This window comes from Rhipicephalus sanguineus, chromosome 10 (assembly GCF_013339695.2).
Source record: "Rhipicephalus sanguineus isolate Rsan-2018 chromosome 10, BIME_Rsan_1.4, whole genome shotgun sequence".
In the NCBI taxonomy this organism is placed as follows: Eukaryota; Metazoa; Arthropoda; class Arachnida; order Ixodida; family Ixodidae; genus Rhipicephalus; species Rhipicephalus sanguineus.
The window spans coordinates 21,305,356-21,322,976 of NC_051185.1; the positions used below are offsets into that span (position 1 = coordinate 21,305,356).

General features: G+C 45.1%; 1 protein-coding gene across 2 annotated transcripts in view; it reads left to right on the forward strand.

Moving 5' to 3' along the window:
- LOC119407223 (uncharacterized) overlaps nucleotides 1–15,316 on the forward strand; it is a 56,542-nt gene extending 41,226 nt beyond the window's left edge. For both annotated transcript variants that reach the window (XM_037674103.2, XM_037674104.2), the window contains 3 exons: nucleotides 2,537–2,648; nucleotides 4,007–4,323; nucleotides 7,877–15,316. In XM_037674103.2, coding sequence (XP_037530031.1) covers nucleotides 2,583–2,648; nucleotides 4,007–4,323; nucleotides 7,877–8,915 — 1,422 coding nt within the window. In that variant the 5' untranslated portion in view covers nucleotides 2,537–2,582 and the 3' untranslated portion in view covers nucleotides 8,916–15,316. The remainder of the gene's footprint in view (nucleotides 1–2,536; nucleotides 2,649–4,006; nucleotides 4,324–7,876) is intronic.
- The last annotated feature ends 2,305 nt before the right edge of the window (nucleotides 15,317–17,621 follow it).

Consider the following 17,621-nt stretch of genomic DNA (forward strand, 5'->3'; position numbering starts at 1 on the left):
TCTGCTTATTATATTATTCTTCAGTTTCTATCACCAAGAATGTGGCTTCTAAAAATGGCATTCCCGTCACTCTGCTTATTATATCATTCTTCAGTTTCTATCTCCAAGAATGTAGCTGCTAAAAATGGCATTCCCGTCACTCTGCTTATTATATCATTCTTCACTTTCTATCACCAAGAATGTGGCTGCTAAAAATGGCATTCCCGTCACTCTACTTATTATATCATTCTTCAGTTTCTATCATCAAGAATGTAGCTGCTAAAAATGGCATTCCCGTCACTCTGCTTATTATATCATTCTTCAGTTTCTATCACCAAGAATGTAGCTGCTAAAAATGGCATTCCCGTCCCTCTGCTTATTATATCATTCTTCAGTTTCTATCGCCAAGAATGTAGCTGCTAAAAATGGCATTCCCGTCACTCTGCTTATTATATCATTCTTCACGTTCTATCACCAAGAATGTGGCTGCTAAAAATAGCATTCCCGTCACTCTGCTTATCATATCATTCTTCAGTTTCTATAATCAAGAATGTAGCTGCTAAAAATGGCATTCCCGTCACTCTGCTTATTATATCATTCTTCACTTTCTATCACCAAGAATGTGGCTGCTAAAAATGGCATTCCCGTCACTCTGCTTATTATATCATTCTTCAGTTTCTATCATCAAGAATGTAGCTGCTAAAAATGGCATTCCCGTCACTCTGCTTATTATATCATTCTTCACTTTCTATCACCAAGAATGTGGCTGCTAAAAATGGCATTCCCGTCACTCTGCTTATTATATCATTCTTCAGTTTCTATCATCAAGAATGTGGCTGCTAAAAATGGCATTCCCGTCACTCTGCTTATTATATCATTCTTCAGTTTCTATCATCAAGAATGTAGCTGCTAAAAAGTTATTCCCGTCACTCTGCTTATTATATCATTCTTCAGTTTCTATCACTAAGAGTGTTGCTGCTAAAAAAGTCATTCCCGTCACTCTGCTTATTATATCATTCTTCAGTTTCTATCACCAAGAATGTAGCTGCTAAAAATGGCATTCCCGTCACTCTGCTTATTTTATCACCCTTCAGTTTCTATCACCAAGAATGTGGCTTTTAAAAATGGCATTCCCGTCACTCTGCTTACGACATATTAATAAGTGGAAGCGTTTATGCTGAGAATCGCTGATCTTTTACTCCGTGCCCTCTTGCACTTGCATCCAGCGCACCTCGTGATTTCAAGAACCGCAATGCCGAGCTCTTTATGTCGCAATATCCATGTCCCCGCGGGCCGATTCACTCGCGTCGGTATAAGTAGCAGCTCTGTATTGCGCCATCGCATACAGCAATGACGTCATTATCTGTCAGCCTCGCTAAGAAGAGCCTGCTTTCCAGGTAATCGCGTCTATTCTGATCCAACGGTCGCTTATGGGCTGCGATGGTGAAGCTATAGCTCAGGCGTGAACTTTCGTAGAAAGCAGCGTCAGCAGATATAGAGCTGGAATTCGGGGAAGTATCGCTGTGCTATAAGCAACGCGCCGCATCGTCGCACCACGAAAACTTCGATGTATAAATAGTTGGTGGGGCGTATGCGTCCGTGGCGAAAAAACTCATAGGGTCCCTCATGCATTCGCCTGAGACGACTGGAAAGCGAAAGCGATCTTCTTTTTTGCTCCTTCATTTTAATCTTAGTCGATTGCACTGATTCCCCGCACCCTGATAGCTTGCTGCACCTGACGTGGCTTTGTATTGCCTCCGTGATCTCAGGCATTGCAACCTTTCTGCACCTCACGTGGATTGGCACAGCCTCCGTGATCGGCCCCTTTTTGACCAAGTTACGAGGTCGTTCGATCGCATCATCATGTGATGTCATGTTGGGACGTCGTCATGACACCATAAAGACGTCATCAATTCTGGTAATCTGACTTCATGAAGATGTCTTATTGTGACGTCATTGATGGCGTCATTTTACATTCAGGTCGTGGGACTTTTGGTACGCCGACTGCACACACGCATTCACACAAGTATCACGTGACTTTTGACAGACTTTTATTGCTTTCTTTTGCATCGTTCGTGTTGATGCCGACTCCAGCCTCACGATGTATTGTCAAGTCTCTCTAAATCTCAGCACGTGTCGCGAAGTACCGTCAGATCTCGCCAAATCTCACAAACTTGTCTGATGAGACGTATAAGCTAGGCTTTCGTCCTAGTTCAGTAGGTAGACACAATGAATGTTCTGTCTAACAATGATATATTGGGTTGTGCTTGCCAAAACCACGATATGATTGAGGGACGCCGAAGTGTGGGGCTTCGAAAATTTTCGCCATATGGTGTTCTTTAACGTGCACTGACATCGCAGAGTACACGGGCCTCTAGCATTTCGTCTCAAAAGCCTGTCTCGCGCTACTTTTCTGCCATGAGGCGATGTGTGGTCGAATAAGCGAGAAAGACCGTTTATCATTTATTTGAAACGGCTATTTTTTCATTATTCTCTAGGGTGATTGTTTGGTTGTCTAAGAGACTTCATCTAGACGGCAATTTTACTCGCTTCGCAGGGATCAGACTTGATGACAATGTTGGCGTGACACGGCCGATCTCGGCATGAGCGGTGTCCGACAGCAGCAGCCGGCCTTTCTGTGGGCAGGAGATGCGCCTGGCCGTGGAAAGGTGAGAGACAGATGACCACGCCAATGTCCACGGGCGTGGTCATCCACCCAACAACATGTGGTTTCCCGAGAAAAAAGAACTAGAAGGTGTACTGTACACATATGAAAAATATAGTATAAAGGAACATTTCAGTGCAAAATAAAACCTAGAAGTCACTGGCTATAACACCCTCTCAGTATAAAGTGTACCAACAACATGTGGTTTCCCGAGAAAAAAGTAAAACCTAGAAGTCACTGGCTATAACATCCTCTCAGTATAAAGTGTACCAACAACATGTGGTTTCCCGAGAAAAAAGTAAAACCTAGAAGTCACTGGCTATAACATCCTCTCAGTATAAAGTGTACCCAACAACATGTGGTTTCCCGAGAAAAAAGAACTAGAAGGTGTACTGTACACATATGAAAAATAGAGTATAAAGGAACATTTCAGTACAAAGTAAACCCTAGGAGTCACTGGCTATAACACCCCTCTCAGTATAAAGTGTACCGGGAGGTATTTCGAACAATGTCATTTAACGTTGCCGTTTGAAAGAAGGTATTTTCCATAATCTCACATATGGGCCATTTCTGAAAGGGATTTGACATCAGGTTTCGAGGAACATATCGGTACTTATCTGCAGAATGACTGAAATCTGAATGCCGATCCTGATACATAAAGTTTTTGTTGCGCGGTTATCTTTCAACGCATGGTGACTGCATGGGGTGCTCCACGAAAAAAAAATGCTTAGACCGGTTACGTCTGTGTAGCTCGTGAAGACACTTATTGAACAAATAAAAATAAATATAGGACGAAGACATGTGCGGGCCGGGTCGCTGGCAAAAGGTCCGCGGGCCCCGTGTTTGAGACCCCTGGTCTCAACTGGTTTGGTGCTGAAGCTAGGCATGTTGTTGGGCTAGTCGGTTCATAGATTCCGCAAAAATTTTAAACTGCGCGAAAGAAGACAGGTCAAAAACAAGAAAACAAGACGAAAAGACTAAGTTCCTATTGAAGATGAAATAGCAGTGTTGAAGGTGAGATCGCAAAAAGGTGAGATAGCTGTGTCAGCTCTCCGTCTATGTCACTATCAAGGAAAGGAATAGAAAATTCTTAGATGGGCACATCAGGTCCCTCCCGCAAAGGTCTTGCACGCGCGTTCTTCCGCGCTCAGATGTTTTGTTATTTTGAATAAGCCTATGAATCACCTGCTTTCACTAAATAAGGTCGCTTGGAAATTCTGCGCTTCGTGTGTGCCTCTGTGTTTCTATTTTCGTCCTGTCTTCTTTGCGCAGTTAAAAATTTCTGGTCACTTAGTGCGTCTGTTTTGCGTGGCCAATTGGATGAGGTCCAACGGCTTTCACGTTCGGATCGTGCGGGCGCAGGTGAGCGACCAGTGCCTCTGGGCGGCGTGCAAGGCGATGACCACGGGCCTGGTGCTGATCGTGATCGGTGCCTCGATGGCCACCGTGGGCTTCTACTCCGACCACCTGTCCACGGTCGAGGAGAGGCGAGGCAACAGCACGGTGCGTGTGAAGAACGAGCACCGCGACCGGCACCTGGACAGCCTGACCTACCTGGGGCCCCTGGTCATGGGACTGGGAGGCTTTATCATTGTCGCCACCTGCGTGATGACCTTCGAGGCCCGCGATACCTCGTCGTCGTCAGCGAAGCTCGTCTCTGCCTGGTTCAAGAGGAGCAGGTGAGTAAAGGCATTTTTGAGTAAGTCTTGTTGCTGGGATAGTTGGTTGACGTCAAAGGGATACATATGAGCGCATACTAGGAAACAAAGACTGGGAAAGAACTAGTAGAAAGCAGAAGGGTCGGGCGCTCGACCTTTCTTTGAAGGCACCTTTGAAGGCACGTTTACCGGCTCCACTGCTGGCATTTCTGTTTCATTCGATTGAGTAAATTATCGGTGTTGTGGCTCACGCGTAACGGCCGCATTCTTTTACGTGTTAAGGTGTGTGGTGACGACGAGAGGGTTCAGGAGGTCCTACAGCTTTAGGTGTCGTGGTAGTACTGCAGTGGTATATGTCTGACATCTCAAGGTGCGTGGTGACAACGGGACAGTTCTGGAAGTCCGGCAAATTCAGAAGCCCTGGTGCGCGACTATTGTGGGTGAGAGTATATTTTATCGTTTTACCTGCCATTCGTAAACCACAAGCGGTACTTGCGCCATGGCCTACCTCATCTACTCGAATCTTCTGAGCGCTGCTTAGAACTGCGTTGTTTCGGTTATTGTTGGCTAAATGACAGCTAATATTAGCTACATGATGGCTAATCTCGGGTAGCTTTAAGAAGGGTTGGCAAAACAATCGCTAGTGCTAGCTTACTATTGACGAATGTCGGTTTCGGTTGGCATATTTGGCCGAAAGGTGACTAGTGTCGGCTACTTAGTGGTTCTAAATGTTGTCAAATATCGGCTTATGTAAGCTATTCCCTGTTCAACAGCAATGTACCCCCCCCCCCTTTTTTTTCCCTGTACGCACGCCTATATTCTAATGACCGAGCTTTCTCATTGACCTAGATTTCGTAGACCTTCGTTGCTTGGTCGATGGAAGGTCTAACACGTGCGGACGCACGCTCCGTACGTTGGTTCAACAAAACTGCCTCTGCACTCTCTCATTTTATTTTATTCCCCTACCACTTTCTCTCTAGCAGTGATTCCCGCTAGAGCAAAGTCCTTATTGAGCAGTCCTTGTTGAGAGTGACTCCGTATTGGACACCAACGATCGCTCCACCTTTTCCTCCCTAGCAGTAACCACTCACCATTCCCAGGTATAGTGAGATACTGCAGCACGAATGACGAGACAGAAACTACATCGAAATGCGCATGCGAATCATCTTCTCAATACGATGCACTGCAATCGGTATTCAAATGGTGAGCTCTAGCGATACGATAGAGGAACTATCATTAAAGTAGTCCTGCTTCACTACGCGACCGATGGGCTTTCACGAAACAATTGGAACTCATCATTAAAACGGTCTTGCATAGGTCGGTGTATATTGATGCACTTAGGCAGAAAGTGGGGCTTCTTTGTTCAGGCGCCGCGCGGTCTAATCGCTGTGAATTCGACCGTGGTGATGCTTCCGTAGCGCGGTTCATTCAGTCCTTTCCGATCAATGCGTTCAATAGGCGCAAGTAGAACTGCGCGACAGTCGTTGTCTCCTAGAACGTAAACGCGAAATTTCGTGGCCCTGCCGATGCCATGGCTTCAGCTCTATAGTCTTCCCTGTTTGGACGTCTCTTTTCTATCATAGTGACCTTATATCAATATATGTCTCATATACATATATGCCTTATATGTCTCACGTGCTGGCAAAAAAGAGTTCCGTGCTCGCCGCCATGGCTACGAGTGGCACTAACACTTCCAGGTTTAAATGCACAGATATACCCGATGACGTGGACGGAAGGAGGACCGCCGCCGTAGCTCAGTTGGTAGGACATTGGACGCGTTACCCTAAAGTTGCAAATTCAGCCCCTGCAAGCGGCAAATTAGCTTTTCTTACTTTAATTTATTCACATTTATATCATAATTCTTACAACGCAGGTAAAACACCACAATATCCCCTATATATTGCTTTGCTTTAATGTCTGTTAATTTATATTGCAGTATTGCTTATATCTTATAGCTTATAGTTTAGATTCCTTATATGCATAAAGCCTTGTATGTCTCAAGCACCAAGGACGCACGAAACGAACACACACAGGAAGACCGCGAACTAACAACTGTCACAGCTCCACACTTGCAGCGCGATGCTCAAACACAAGAAAGGACGCACGAAAAGAACGCACAGTTATGCATAGAACGAGCGCGAACTAACAACTGCCACAGTTGTTACTTATCTAGCCCATACTATGGCTCTTCTAGCTAGCAGCTCACTCCTTTCGCAAATGCGGCCGCTGCAGCTGTTGAAGTGACCTTCGTGGGGTGTAGGGCTTCAACGCAAACTTCGCAGTGAAAGCACAAGACGTACCATACTCCCCCCGCCCCCCTCAAGAAGAAAGCGCGTGGGCAGGGACACCCTACATGTCAAAGAACAAGTCGGAGGCGCACAGCCAAGCTCAGGCGAAGCACGAGAGAGGCGACGACCTTTAAAGCTAAGCCGCCTTGATGCAAGCGTTCCTTCGCACGGGGTGGTGACACCTATTGTCCGCGCCGCCGCCATATTGGTTCAAACAGTATAGCTATCGTGTTTTGTGATCTTGCTATATTGGTTCAAACAGGCGACGCTGTCACCACCCTCTACGCTCGCCTTCAGTATGCTCGCCATTAGTGTGCTGAATGACGTGGTATGCTGCGTGGCAGAATTGTCTAACGCAGCGCGCTGACGGCAAAAACCCGCCGAGAGTGTTCACTTAATTGTTATCGCAACAAAAAGCTCCCGAACCTCATAAACACACACGAAAAAAAAAAACAAATAAAAACCAACCACACGCCTCATGGCTCCACGCATGCGGGCGGCGCACTCCGTCGTGGCGGCGTTTGCGTGACTCGTCCTAAAGTAACATGACCATCCGCACACCTCGCGGGTCAAGGCGCGCGAGCTGCGTCTTCACTTCGTCTCTGCGGCACTCGCGCCATTTAAATAAATTAAAAACCGGAGTACGAGTGACTCTCGCTTTGTTTTTTTGCGAAAGCGAGAAGCCGAGGCGATAATGGACACCTGGCGCAGATGATGCTGTAGAAAGCTTCAGCGGAGCGGCGCCGGCCGCTTGGAAAGTATTAAAAATAACAGTGTTCGTGGGACACCGCTTACTGATGTCTAAGGTAGAGAAAGCCATAAGGAAGTGAGTGAAAGCTTGACTATACATATTTATGACAATAAGAGCAAATTCAATAGTGTAAGATAGGGTACGTTAGTTATATCATAATAAATCAAATTCAGTGATTACTGATACTGATTTCATTAGTGAAAGCTAATTTATGAAAGCGACATTACTGAGAGTAATGAGTAATAGTTAGTGAACGTTCGACGTCGACTTAAAATGCATGGTAATAGAGCGGATAATTTCTAATTCAATGTATTGTTGGACTAGTTGGTGCAATTGCATCGTTCAAGAAGTGCGAAACGACGTAGGCACGGAAGACAGGAATTTAGTTATTAACTTTCTACAAGAAAGGTCCTATGTGTTCTTGTCTTCTTTGTCTACGCCTTTGGACGTCTGTACACGTTGCTTCGACGATATAATTTGATTAAACACACCGACAACACCGGGTTCCATTTGCATTGTTTTTTACAAACCGCAGGTCATACGTGGCTCCACGACCGGAGATCAGCTGCCAAGGCACTAGCGCGACCGACGTCTCCTGGGAACGCTTCCTTCCGGGCGTCCGTCACGACTCGACCGTGACCGAGGCGGACCGGTCGGCCGTCACCAGCGCCCTCATCAGCTTCAGCAGGAACCTGCAAAGCAGCTTCGAGTCCGGGCGCCTGCCAGGCGGGGCCGGGACCCTAGGGGGCGTCTCCTGTGGAGGAGGCGGCGGCGTCACCGAAGGTTCCACCGCCGGCAGTCCCCGCGAGAAGTTGCACCGGTGTCAGTCCGACCCCAACGTCGTCGGGCTGGGACTGACCTGCGGCAGCGGCGGAGGTTCTCCGACCTTCCGCGAGCCCACGTCTCCGCTCAAGAAGCGCGAAGAGGCCGAGCGCGAGTGCTTCCTGAAGCCTCCGGCCAACCCTCAGCTCCTGAGACCCCGCCCATTCAACGTGTCCCCGCACGACTACCGTAAGGTCGTCTCCGTGGACTGCGCCTCGCCTCCCGTCCTGGACGCCCCCGCGGCCCTCGGCGAAAGCCACCCGGCGCAGTCGACTTCGTCTCACGGCTCCATGGCCATGGACGTCTACTTCCCGGAAGGCGCCGTCACGCTGAAGGTCAAGGACCGAACGAAGAAGCATCATCACCACCACCACCACACCACGACAGCCGTCTCGCCGCCCACCACCAGCAGTAGGAAAGGAAGCAGGTCGTCCGGTGCTTCGAGCAGGAAACTGTCCAAGAGCGAAGTGGGGTCCGGGGAGAGCTACGGCTCGACCGAGTCCGACACGTCGCCCCGGAAGTCGCGGACCTCGACTCCCGCCCGGAAGTCGGAGGCGTCGATGCGTCGGGCCTCGACGACCGCATCGTCGGCGTCGACCACGAGTCCGCGACACAGCCACAGCGAGGCGCCGGGCACTAGCAGAGCAGGCAGTTCCGTCCTGACGACGACCAAGTCGGCGACCATGAAACGACACCCGTTCACGAGGCAGCAAGCGCTCGACACGCACTCCTTCGGCTCGACCGACGCTTAGAATGTGACCGATGGTCCTTGAAGCTGCCTCGACACGGCGCGTTACGCACAAAAAAGGACGCTTCTGATCTCAACATCTGCTCGACCATTGTGCTTTCTGGATTCAAGCACGGTGACGTGAATCTCCTTTTAAGTTGCACAGGTTAGAAGTTTATGAATAGCTCGCTAGGTGGTTTGCTACGACCGAACATGAAGATTCAGTGCTTTCTGAAGAACAAGCGGGCTCTCAACTGGTTGCTACGAAAGGCACGTTGACTAAGGGAAGAAGCACGAAAAGCACATATGGTATCATGTGCTGACATGCTTGTCTGTTCCATAACACCGCACTCGAAAGTGTCATTCGTCGATGACGGCTTGTTCGGAGAGCATATCATAACATAGAGACGACAGGAAGTAAACGTAAGCACCGCCGACAGGTGCCGGTGTGCGCGCTGTCCGTGAGGAATGCTATTGAAATGGTAGAAGTTTACTGTGAAGGAAAGAGCACTCTACATTTCTTGCCAATTCGAAATCTGTAGAGAGACAAGTGCGTTCTGCTAGAGATGTGTAAACATGAAAGTGATTCGACTCTAAACATCTAACTGTGCAGCTGACAGGCACAGTTGGAGCCTGACAGAAATCATCGAGTGTCTGAGCTGGATTCCAGAGCGCACAACCGGTCTGCTTCTATTGCGAGTGATGTGACGTGAACAGCAACAGTGACGTCAGACTTCGCCCACAGGACACACTTGTTTCGATATCGTCACCCTTGAGTCATTCCATGCCCTTCGCATCTGCTAGAATCTAAAGAGGAACAAGTTTGTGTGATGGTGCTGCCCTCTGGTGCATTCCATGATCACTGTGGACCCTTTACGCACAACTCTACGAAGACTGTTTGCAGTTAACAGCAACTGTAGAACCGTTTTAGGGTGTGTTTTTCGCGGTGGAGAATTCACTTTCGGTGTTCTATGTTGCGTCTCACCACCATGTCAGTGTCATATCCGTAACTATAGTCGGTTACAACCTAAAAATAAGTACAACTTCGTCCCCAGAACTGCGGCACACCTGCCAATCATCTGTGCAAAAGAGTCGCGCTAGGTGGTTTCCGTTGCAATCAAAATTACTTTTTCACGGCTACTGTAAATACTACGGATATTAAAAATTAAAAGTTCGTCGTCGCTACTTAAAATATTACGCTTCCCGAAGTAGTGCTCTCAGAGTCTTTGCTGAAATTTGCCAGGAGGCTCACAAACATGCGTCTGTATGGCAAAAACACCTACCTGAAATAGGCGAAGCGTGCTTGATGTAACTAAAATGAGCAAATGCAATTGGATGGATTGTCTATCGAAATTTTCATTGGGTGGGACAGCAACGGCTGTGGGCGGAGTTTACATTTAATCTTAGGTTATAATCGACTATAACGCTATTCTATACCAATAGGTATTATTCGCCTATGTGTCAGATCTCTGATTCATATTGTTGTCGCGTGTCCGTGGAACATGTTTTTAATTTCTCAACCAAGAGTTTAATAGTGATAGCAGTTTCATTACCCTGTGGAGCTAAGGCGCGTTTCGCTAGATGCCATTCCTCCCAATATATGGCAGAAATCTTCTTTATAACACGCTGTGTTCAGCGGTACCTCGAGCTATCCTTTAGGGTGTCCGATACAGAGACGCCGCAGTCCGGTGCTCAATATTTTAACAAATCAGGTGAAGCAGTGTTGAACCAATCTTCTTGGCTGCGCTAGTTAAATGATCGCCGAGTGTTTCATGACGCCTTAGTGAAAGAAATTACGCATTTGACGTCAACACGTATTGACTGGTGTCTGGATCAAGTATTGTACTAATGGGGAAAAAGATAGCGAAGTCTTGTAATATCATGTCGCTTAACTGGCGTGTAAAAAACTCTGGCAAGCAGCTGGATAGCGTCACCTTTCAGTGTTCATTTAAAGGGTACTCACAATGCGCAAGCTCATAGCAGATAACCCAAATAAGGTAAAGTAACGTTGAAGCTAGTGTCACTGAAGAAAAAGCAAATGTTTTCGTCTGTAGTTCAAAGAATTGTTGCCAAGTATTACTGAAACGAGAACTTCTGATAATCATCGTCGCATCAGACAACACTGTCAGACCAGGAAAGAATCGGGGTGCGCAAAGAAAGTCTGGACACGAGTGAAAAAAAACACAAATGTGTTTTATTATGACTATCACGTCATCAACAAGAGAATATCAGCTCACTATTCCTGTAGCCAGCACTTGCCTTATTAGTAGTTTCACACCCCATCTACGTGTTGTCTCTGTCTCATTCGAAACCTATGTCATAATGCGTCTGGAATCGTGAGGCCACTTGGAGCCGTTAATCACAACTCCATATTTTTTTTTTTGACTTCATCTATCGGGTTATTTCATATATTTTAATTCTTCTGCCATGCGTCCACGCTTTCTCGACAGATATGAGCTACAGGGTTTAGGAATAGCGTCACGTTGGAGAGTGTAGTGTTGTCTTTCAAACAAAGAATGTACAAAGAACCGAGGTCTGATGAGAGGTTTCCTTTTCTCATTTTGAAAAAGCTAAGGTTACATACCGGAACTTTCTTCAGTTCTTCGTCACCACTGTCACTCTTGGAGAGATCACCAATTGTACATCTACCTAACGTTAGACTCGCATACCTTAGAAATACAACCGTTCACATCATACAACATATCCAAGTCAGCGTATATATACTTCAGTGTCCTCCTGCCAATGTGTGAAGCCAAGGAGTGTGCGCGGTGACGCGTTGAACTTAGAGTCGCGATGGTGATAGAGAGTTAGAACTTGGACGATTTGCAAGGCGCAGCCAAAACTAAGCGCAAAACGCAAGACGAGAACGCACATGCAGACACACACTGCCCTGACCAACAGTGGGAGCACTCGGTTGCTAAGCAACGGCAGCTTCTAGGCAGTAAGAGTGTGAACGAGTAGATGAGTTTGTACTTCCCAATGAGGTTTAGGTAAAATTCTGGAACGGCAGCTTTTACAAAGCCTTAGTAGCAGATGCGGAGCCAGCATTTGCCTGGAGTTTACATGAAAAAATATGGCATTCACGTGTGATGCGCAATCAGAGATAAAGTGATCTTGTTCTGCTATCATAACCGGCAGACTAAACATAGAATAACAGATCGCTGTTCCCGACAGAAGTAATATATCTGGATGAGTATTGGTAATTTCATCTTTACTAAATTTGCCAAGTTTTTGACGTTTCTAAAGGAAACCAGTAACACTAAGACTCTACCCGTTCAGCATTCTCTCTCCCCGGTAAAATTACCGATGTTGAATTCGTAGGGCGTGTGAAGCAAACGCTGCTTTTTCTTTAATGTGTGCTACCGTTTTATTAGGCCTGGGGTAAAATGGCGGAGGCGTGGCTTCACTTTCCAGACATAATTTCCACTCCAGCAGTTTTTCAAACATCCTTGGTAATTCGGGTCAAACTCAGCTGTTCCGTTTGCTAGCACAGACGATTTGAACCAAAGCATGAATTGATATAGAACTAGAATTAGATTAGAAAATAACTCTGCGGTAGCAACCTAATACACCCACTCAGTCAGGGACGTACGTGTCGCGTTATCTGCGTACTCATCTTCCGCTCTGTGCTTAGTTTTGCTGCTTAGATAAGTTTGCTGCTTAGAGTGTTTTGCTTTATATTCTAGTGTTGGTATTCCTACGCTTCTTCAGTGTGCGAATTCTTCTGAAAAGCATTCGTCGTCAGCATTAGGTAGACGCGCAATACCCGAAACTCTAGTCATATGCATATTTCCATTGCCTGTAGACAGAAAGAAAGAGCCCTCTCTCTCTCTGGCGCAAAGCTAAAGAGACTGCCCAACACACGTACTCTAGGGACTGTGGATAATTTCTTAGTACAAGTAACCGTCTTTGGTATCTGGAGGATCTCTTGCTTTTGAAAGCCAAGGAAGTAGTGACAGTAAGGGAGAACAGATGTGTTCAGTTCCTCATAGGCGAATGTACAAAGCTGGTTTGTTCTTGTTTGTTTGTTGTTTTGTTTGATTACTTGTTTCAACTTTTACCGCAAATATGGAACAAATTGTGTCACTTGCCTGACGGGAAGCCCATTCCATTTATTATGCATCAGCAGCATATTCAGGAGAAAGGCTCACTAAAGTTGCTCAATATCCAACTTATAAAACAGCGCATTTCCATGTGGAAAACGTCGTTAATGTGAAGTACACCGAAAGTGTTTGCCACAGGCCAATTTATCAATTTTCGTACTTCAAGTCATACTCCTACGGGTCAAAATGACTCATTTATTTTGACGCAGTACCACACTATACGTGAGAAAAATGTCAGCGGTCACGTGATAGCTTATCACGTGTTTTGTAAGAGACAAGGAGAAAACGAGAATACACACAGACCAGGTGCTGCGCTATGCGAAATCCCGCGATGTAACAAACATTTTCAAGCATAATAACGAGGTACGGCCAGCTAAAGCATTTTTCACCCTTTTAGGCGTAAATGATGCAATTTTCGACACTAATACAGGTTAGCAAGTGTGAATCTCAACAGCTATATCTGTTTGAAATACTATTGGAAATTTTAAGAAAAGATCATGTCATAGGATATTCTCTAAGGACATTTATTTCATTGACAGACACTGAAGATTTCTTAACATTTGCTAAAGAATTCGTTTACAAGAGTGACAATGGATCAAACAGTTACGACCGCTATATTATCCAGAAATTGTGTTTAGGTTCTGAAATAGGATTTCTCATTGTTTTCATGCCTGAAAATATATGTTTGGAAAGCCACTCGGTGTCGTACTTGCGTGCTATATAAGGTGAGATTGTAATATCAAATTTTTTTAATCCTTCGTTCATAGAATGCAAGCCACATTTGCCTGAATACACAGCTGCGGCGGGCTGAGTTTATTTGCATTGGCTGTTTTCCAAAGCGTGAGGAACGTGCTGTTCATTGTGAATATATTGCGGACTTCATTTGACGATGTGATATACATAAGTTCTTAGGCAGGAATAATTTCTAAAGCGTTTTTTTGTTACGGAACATCTGTAAACATTCTTCAGAGAAAGTACCACATTGATGCTTGACGAAGTACAATGACCCTGTAGAAATTAACTGTATGCTTATGCGCTAAGGTTGGCTGGGAACTTCGTGTCGAATGAACGAAATATTCTAGGCAACGCTGGGGTGTATGTGATAATACCACTGTGGTTTGCCTTCTTTGTATTTTCACTGTGTCTGCGTTTGTGACTCACCTTGTCTGCCCCTATTATCGTGTCGTGAAAACAAACTGACATGTCATCAACATCTTGTTATAATTCCTTCTGATAAAGATCTCTAACTTTCACCTTACAGCACATACAGTTCGTTGTATACATATCTTACTCACGTAAGCCAGGTAACGTGTCTTACACATGTTTTTATTGCACAGAAGCCTCAATTGACACACCTCTCTTAGCAATATGCAGTTCGCCTTCTCCTCGAACCTATAAAAATCCGAGTTGTGCCCTTTTCCCAAGTGTTCCTTATTCCTCTGGCCTTTGATAATCACTGTGATCCATGCGTTATCTGACGTTGATCTCGTTGATGCTATCGCAGGGTGTAAAGTGACATGTAGACATGCCTTTGTTTAAACACAGTGAAATTATTATTACACGCTGTTGCCATCCTCACACAATGCCCAAATGATGTAGGTGTGTTCATTCCTGCCTGAAGATCAAGGTCATCATGTCGCACGACAAGATACCGCGTTAACTTCATGCTGCGGACCGTAAGCATCACAGCTTTCGCCACCATAGCATCGCCATTTCGCGCAGCCCTTTCCATTAGACATCAAAGATAAGTGACGGTATTACGAAAGTAACGAGCGGTGTCTTAGAAATCGAGGCAGTAAAGCTATCTTCTCAGCTGATGACACAGTCCATACCTTTCATGAGCTTAATTAAATCATTCTAGCTGCCATGAATGACGTCATTATCTCAAACAGAACATCGACAGGCGCATAGAGTAAGCAGGCCAGTTATAAAACTTGTAATTGTGTGCATCGATTATTAATGTAACTCACATACTGTACAGTGCAGTGTTTATAAATTCTACGGGCATTCATATGAGTACAGCTGTAGGAATTGTGGCACCGGTTTACGTAGCACCAAGTATCATATTTTCTACAATTACAGATAAATGCGGAGTATCTAAATATAAATCTAGGGCGGGGTTTAACTTCGTCTATCGGAACACATTAGATAACTACTGCCACAGGAGAGAATTTGTACGCCAATATCTTCGATACGTTGGCGTAAATTTAGAACATCAAAAAGGCCTTGTTATTGAGTACGTCACTGCAACCAATACTAATCGAAAATCATGCCCGTTTTCCAAATGCCGAATTATACACGTTCATACAGATTTACTTTTTAATCAAGTCATGTATTCAGGTCAGCAAGAAAGCTCAGAAGCTTGACCAAATAGCAGTCATGTGTTAAAACTGCCAGGAATGTAACTATTACAGAGTGTTGACGCTCAGTGGTAAATATTACGAACTTTGCGCTTTGCGAATTCGATGCTGGACCTTTTACAGAATGATCGGCAAAATACAGCTAGATTTCAATGCATACGTGAAGTCGCATACTTCTCAAGTCGCTTCTTCATCTCGTTAGCTTTCTTCTTCGCTAGAGGTACAGTAAAGCTTACAAATGCTCACTACGCCCAAGGTATGAACATGCATTGACAATACCCGTATTTCCCAAATGTTTGAACGTTGGTAACGTAAGCATGAAAGTTGATATTGCAGGTTCTCCAGCGTCTACTATCAAACCTCCAGCCGGATTATGGGCACATTGTGCTGGCAAACGTGTTTGGAGTGATCAAACATTTCGAGTCGTTTCTGTGTGCGTTTTAATCCGGAACATCGTGGCCGCGGGTACGTGTTCTATTGTTGTATTCAAGAAGACAAAAAAAAACCTTTTGCACTTCGTCAGCTGATTCCGTCGCACTGTGTATACAAATGAGAGGTGAAAAAATACATTGTAAACGGTTGCGTTACTTCTGGTCTTTCGTGATTGTGCGGGTGTGTGCACTTCTTTTGTTCCAGGCACGTGCTTCGTCACGTGACTGAGAAGACTGAAAACGAAATGAGTCGGTACATTGCTGCTTCACAGAGGTTTCACCTCCCAAAATGTACAGTCAACGTGAAAAGTTTAGGAACCACGAGACACAATAGGAAGCTGAATATTCCCTCTGCTTTAGCAGGCATCATTGAATTTAGATTTTCGGCCTGTTCAAAAAGCGTGCTAACGACGTCTACTGTGCAGTTCGACCGAATACAGTCACAAACTGCTGGGAAATTCAAAATTTCCTCAGATCTAGTTGTCTCTAACTTTTCGACGCCGACTGTACATTGGGCACTGGTATACACTAAGGTATGATCAACCCTACAAGTATCTAGCGAACCTTAGTTTACGCTGATGCAATAGACCCATTACAGATACCCGAGACACGAAAAATCCTTGAACATAGGGTATCTCTGGAGCCGATGTTTCGACAAGTGGCCTTTCCTTCTTCAAGGCAGCAACATAATGGCACTTGCTGCATTAAGAAAGACAAGGCCACTTGTTGGAATGTTGGTTATGGCGACACACCCTGCTAAAGAATTTTTTTTCATCCCTTCAATCTTCCATCTTCCCTTGAGCTGCTTCCTGGTTTTGATACCCGAGCAAAAACATAAAATAATTGCTGGGCAATCATGCGTAAATGCATTTGTTACCAGGCATGATCTCGTATATGCGCCACACTCATAAAATTATTAGGTAAATACGTAACTATATGCAGCAGGCACATGCAAATAATGCTTGACAAATAAAATATTAACATTGTATGCGACATTACGTAGGAAAGATACAATGTGTAACTACCCCGCAAATGCGGATAAATTCGGGCACACTATTTCTGCAACTACCATACGAAGGCAGATAGATTGCGAATGTTGCGCGAGGTGTTATAACCTGTCTAGTAATGTTACGTCCATTACTTCTGCGTAGTGTCCCGCAACAGCAAATTGTCACTTAGTAACATGGATGCTGTTACATTTAGGTCACTACTCTGAGATGCAGCCACAGGGATGTTTTCTTCGCCATTGAGGAATTTACTAATGAGACAAAAATATTTTGCAAAATTCTGCTGGCTTTAACTATTTCATTGCTGATAATTGGCTATTCAAATCAATGTTTTTTTTTAACAAGCATCTAGGGATGTTATCCTAGTCAAATTAATGAAAAAAATTCACCCACTGCTCGGCATATAACCTGCATTGAGTATGCGCCATGGTCAGAGGACAACAACAACTACTAATACAGGGTACCTACGCAGCAGCGGAAGCTTTCCGCGCCGGCCTTGAGGCTATGGGTCGATATGGCTGAAATGCGAAAACGCCCCTGTGCAAATATTTTAGTAGCCTCTCGGGTAATTACGTAGCCTCTTGTGTGCATACGGTTCGTTGAATAAACATCAATCAAATACGATAAACATATACTTCATGCCAGCGCACACAAAGAAACGGAAGAATATTTAGCGCAGAAACAACACAAGGACTAAAAAAGTACATGCTGTACCTCTTTTCGTCCTTATCTTCAATATTTACCTTTTGCGCTAAATATTCTTTATCATTTATTACCAACAAAGCAAATTCCAATTGGAAGGCTTGTAACGAAACGGAAGGTTGTTGCAT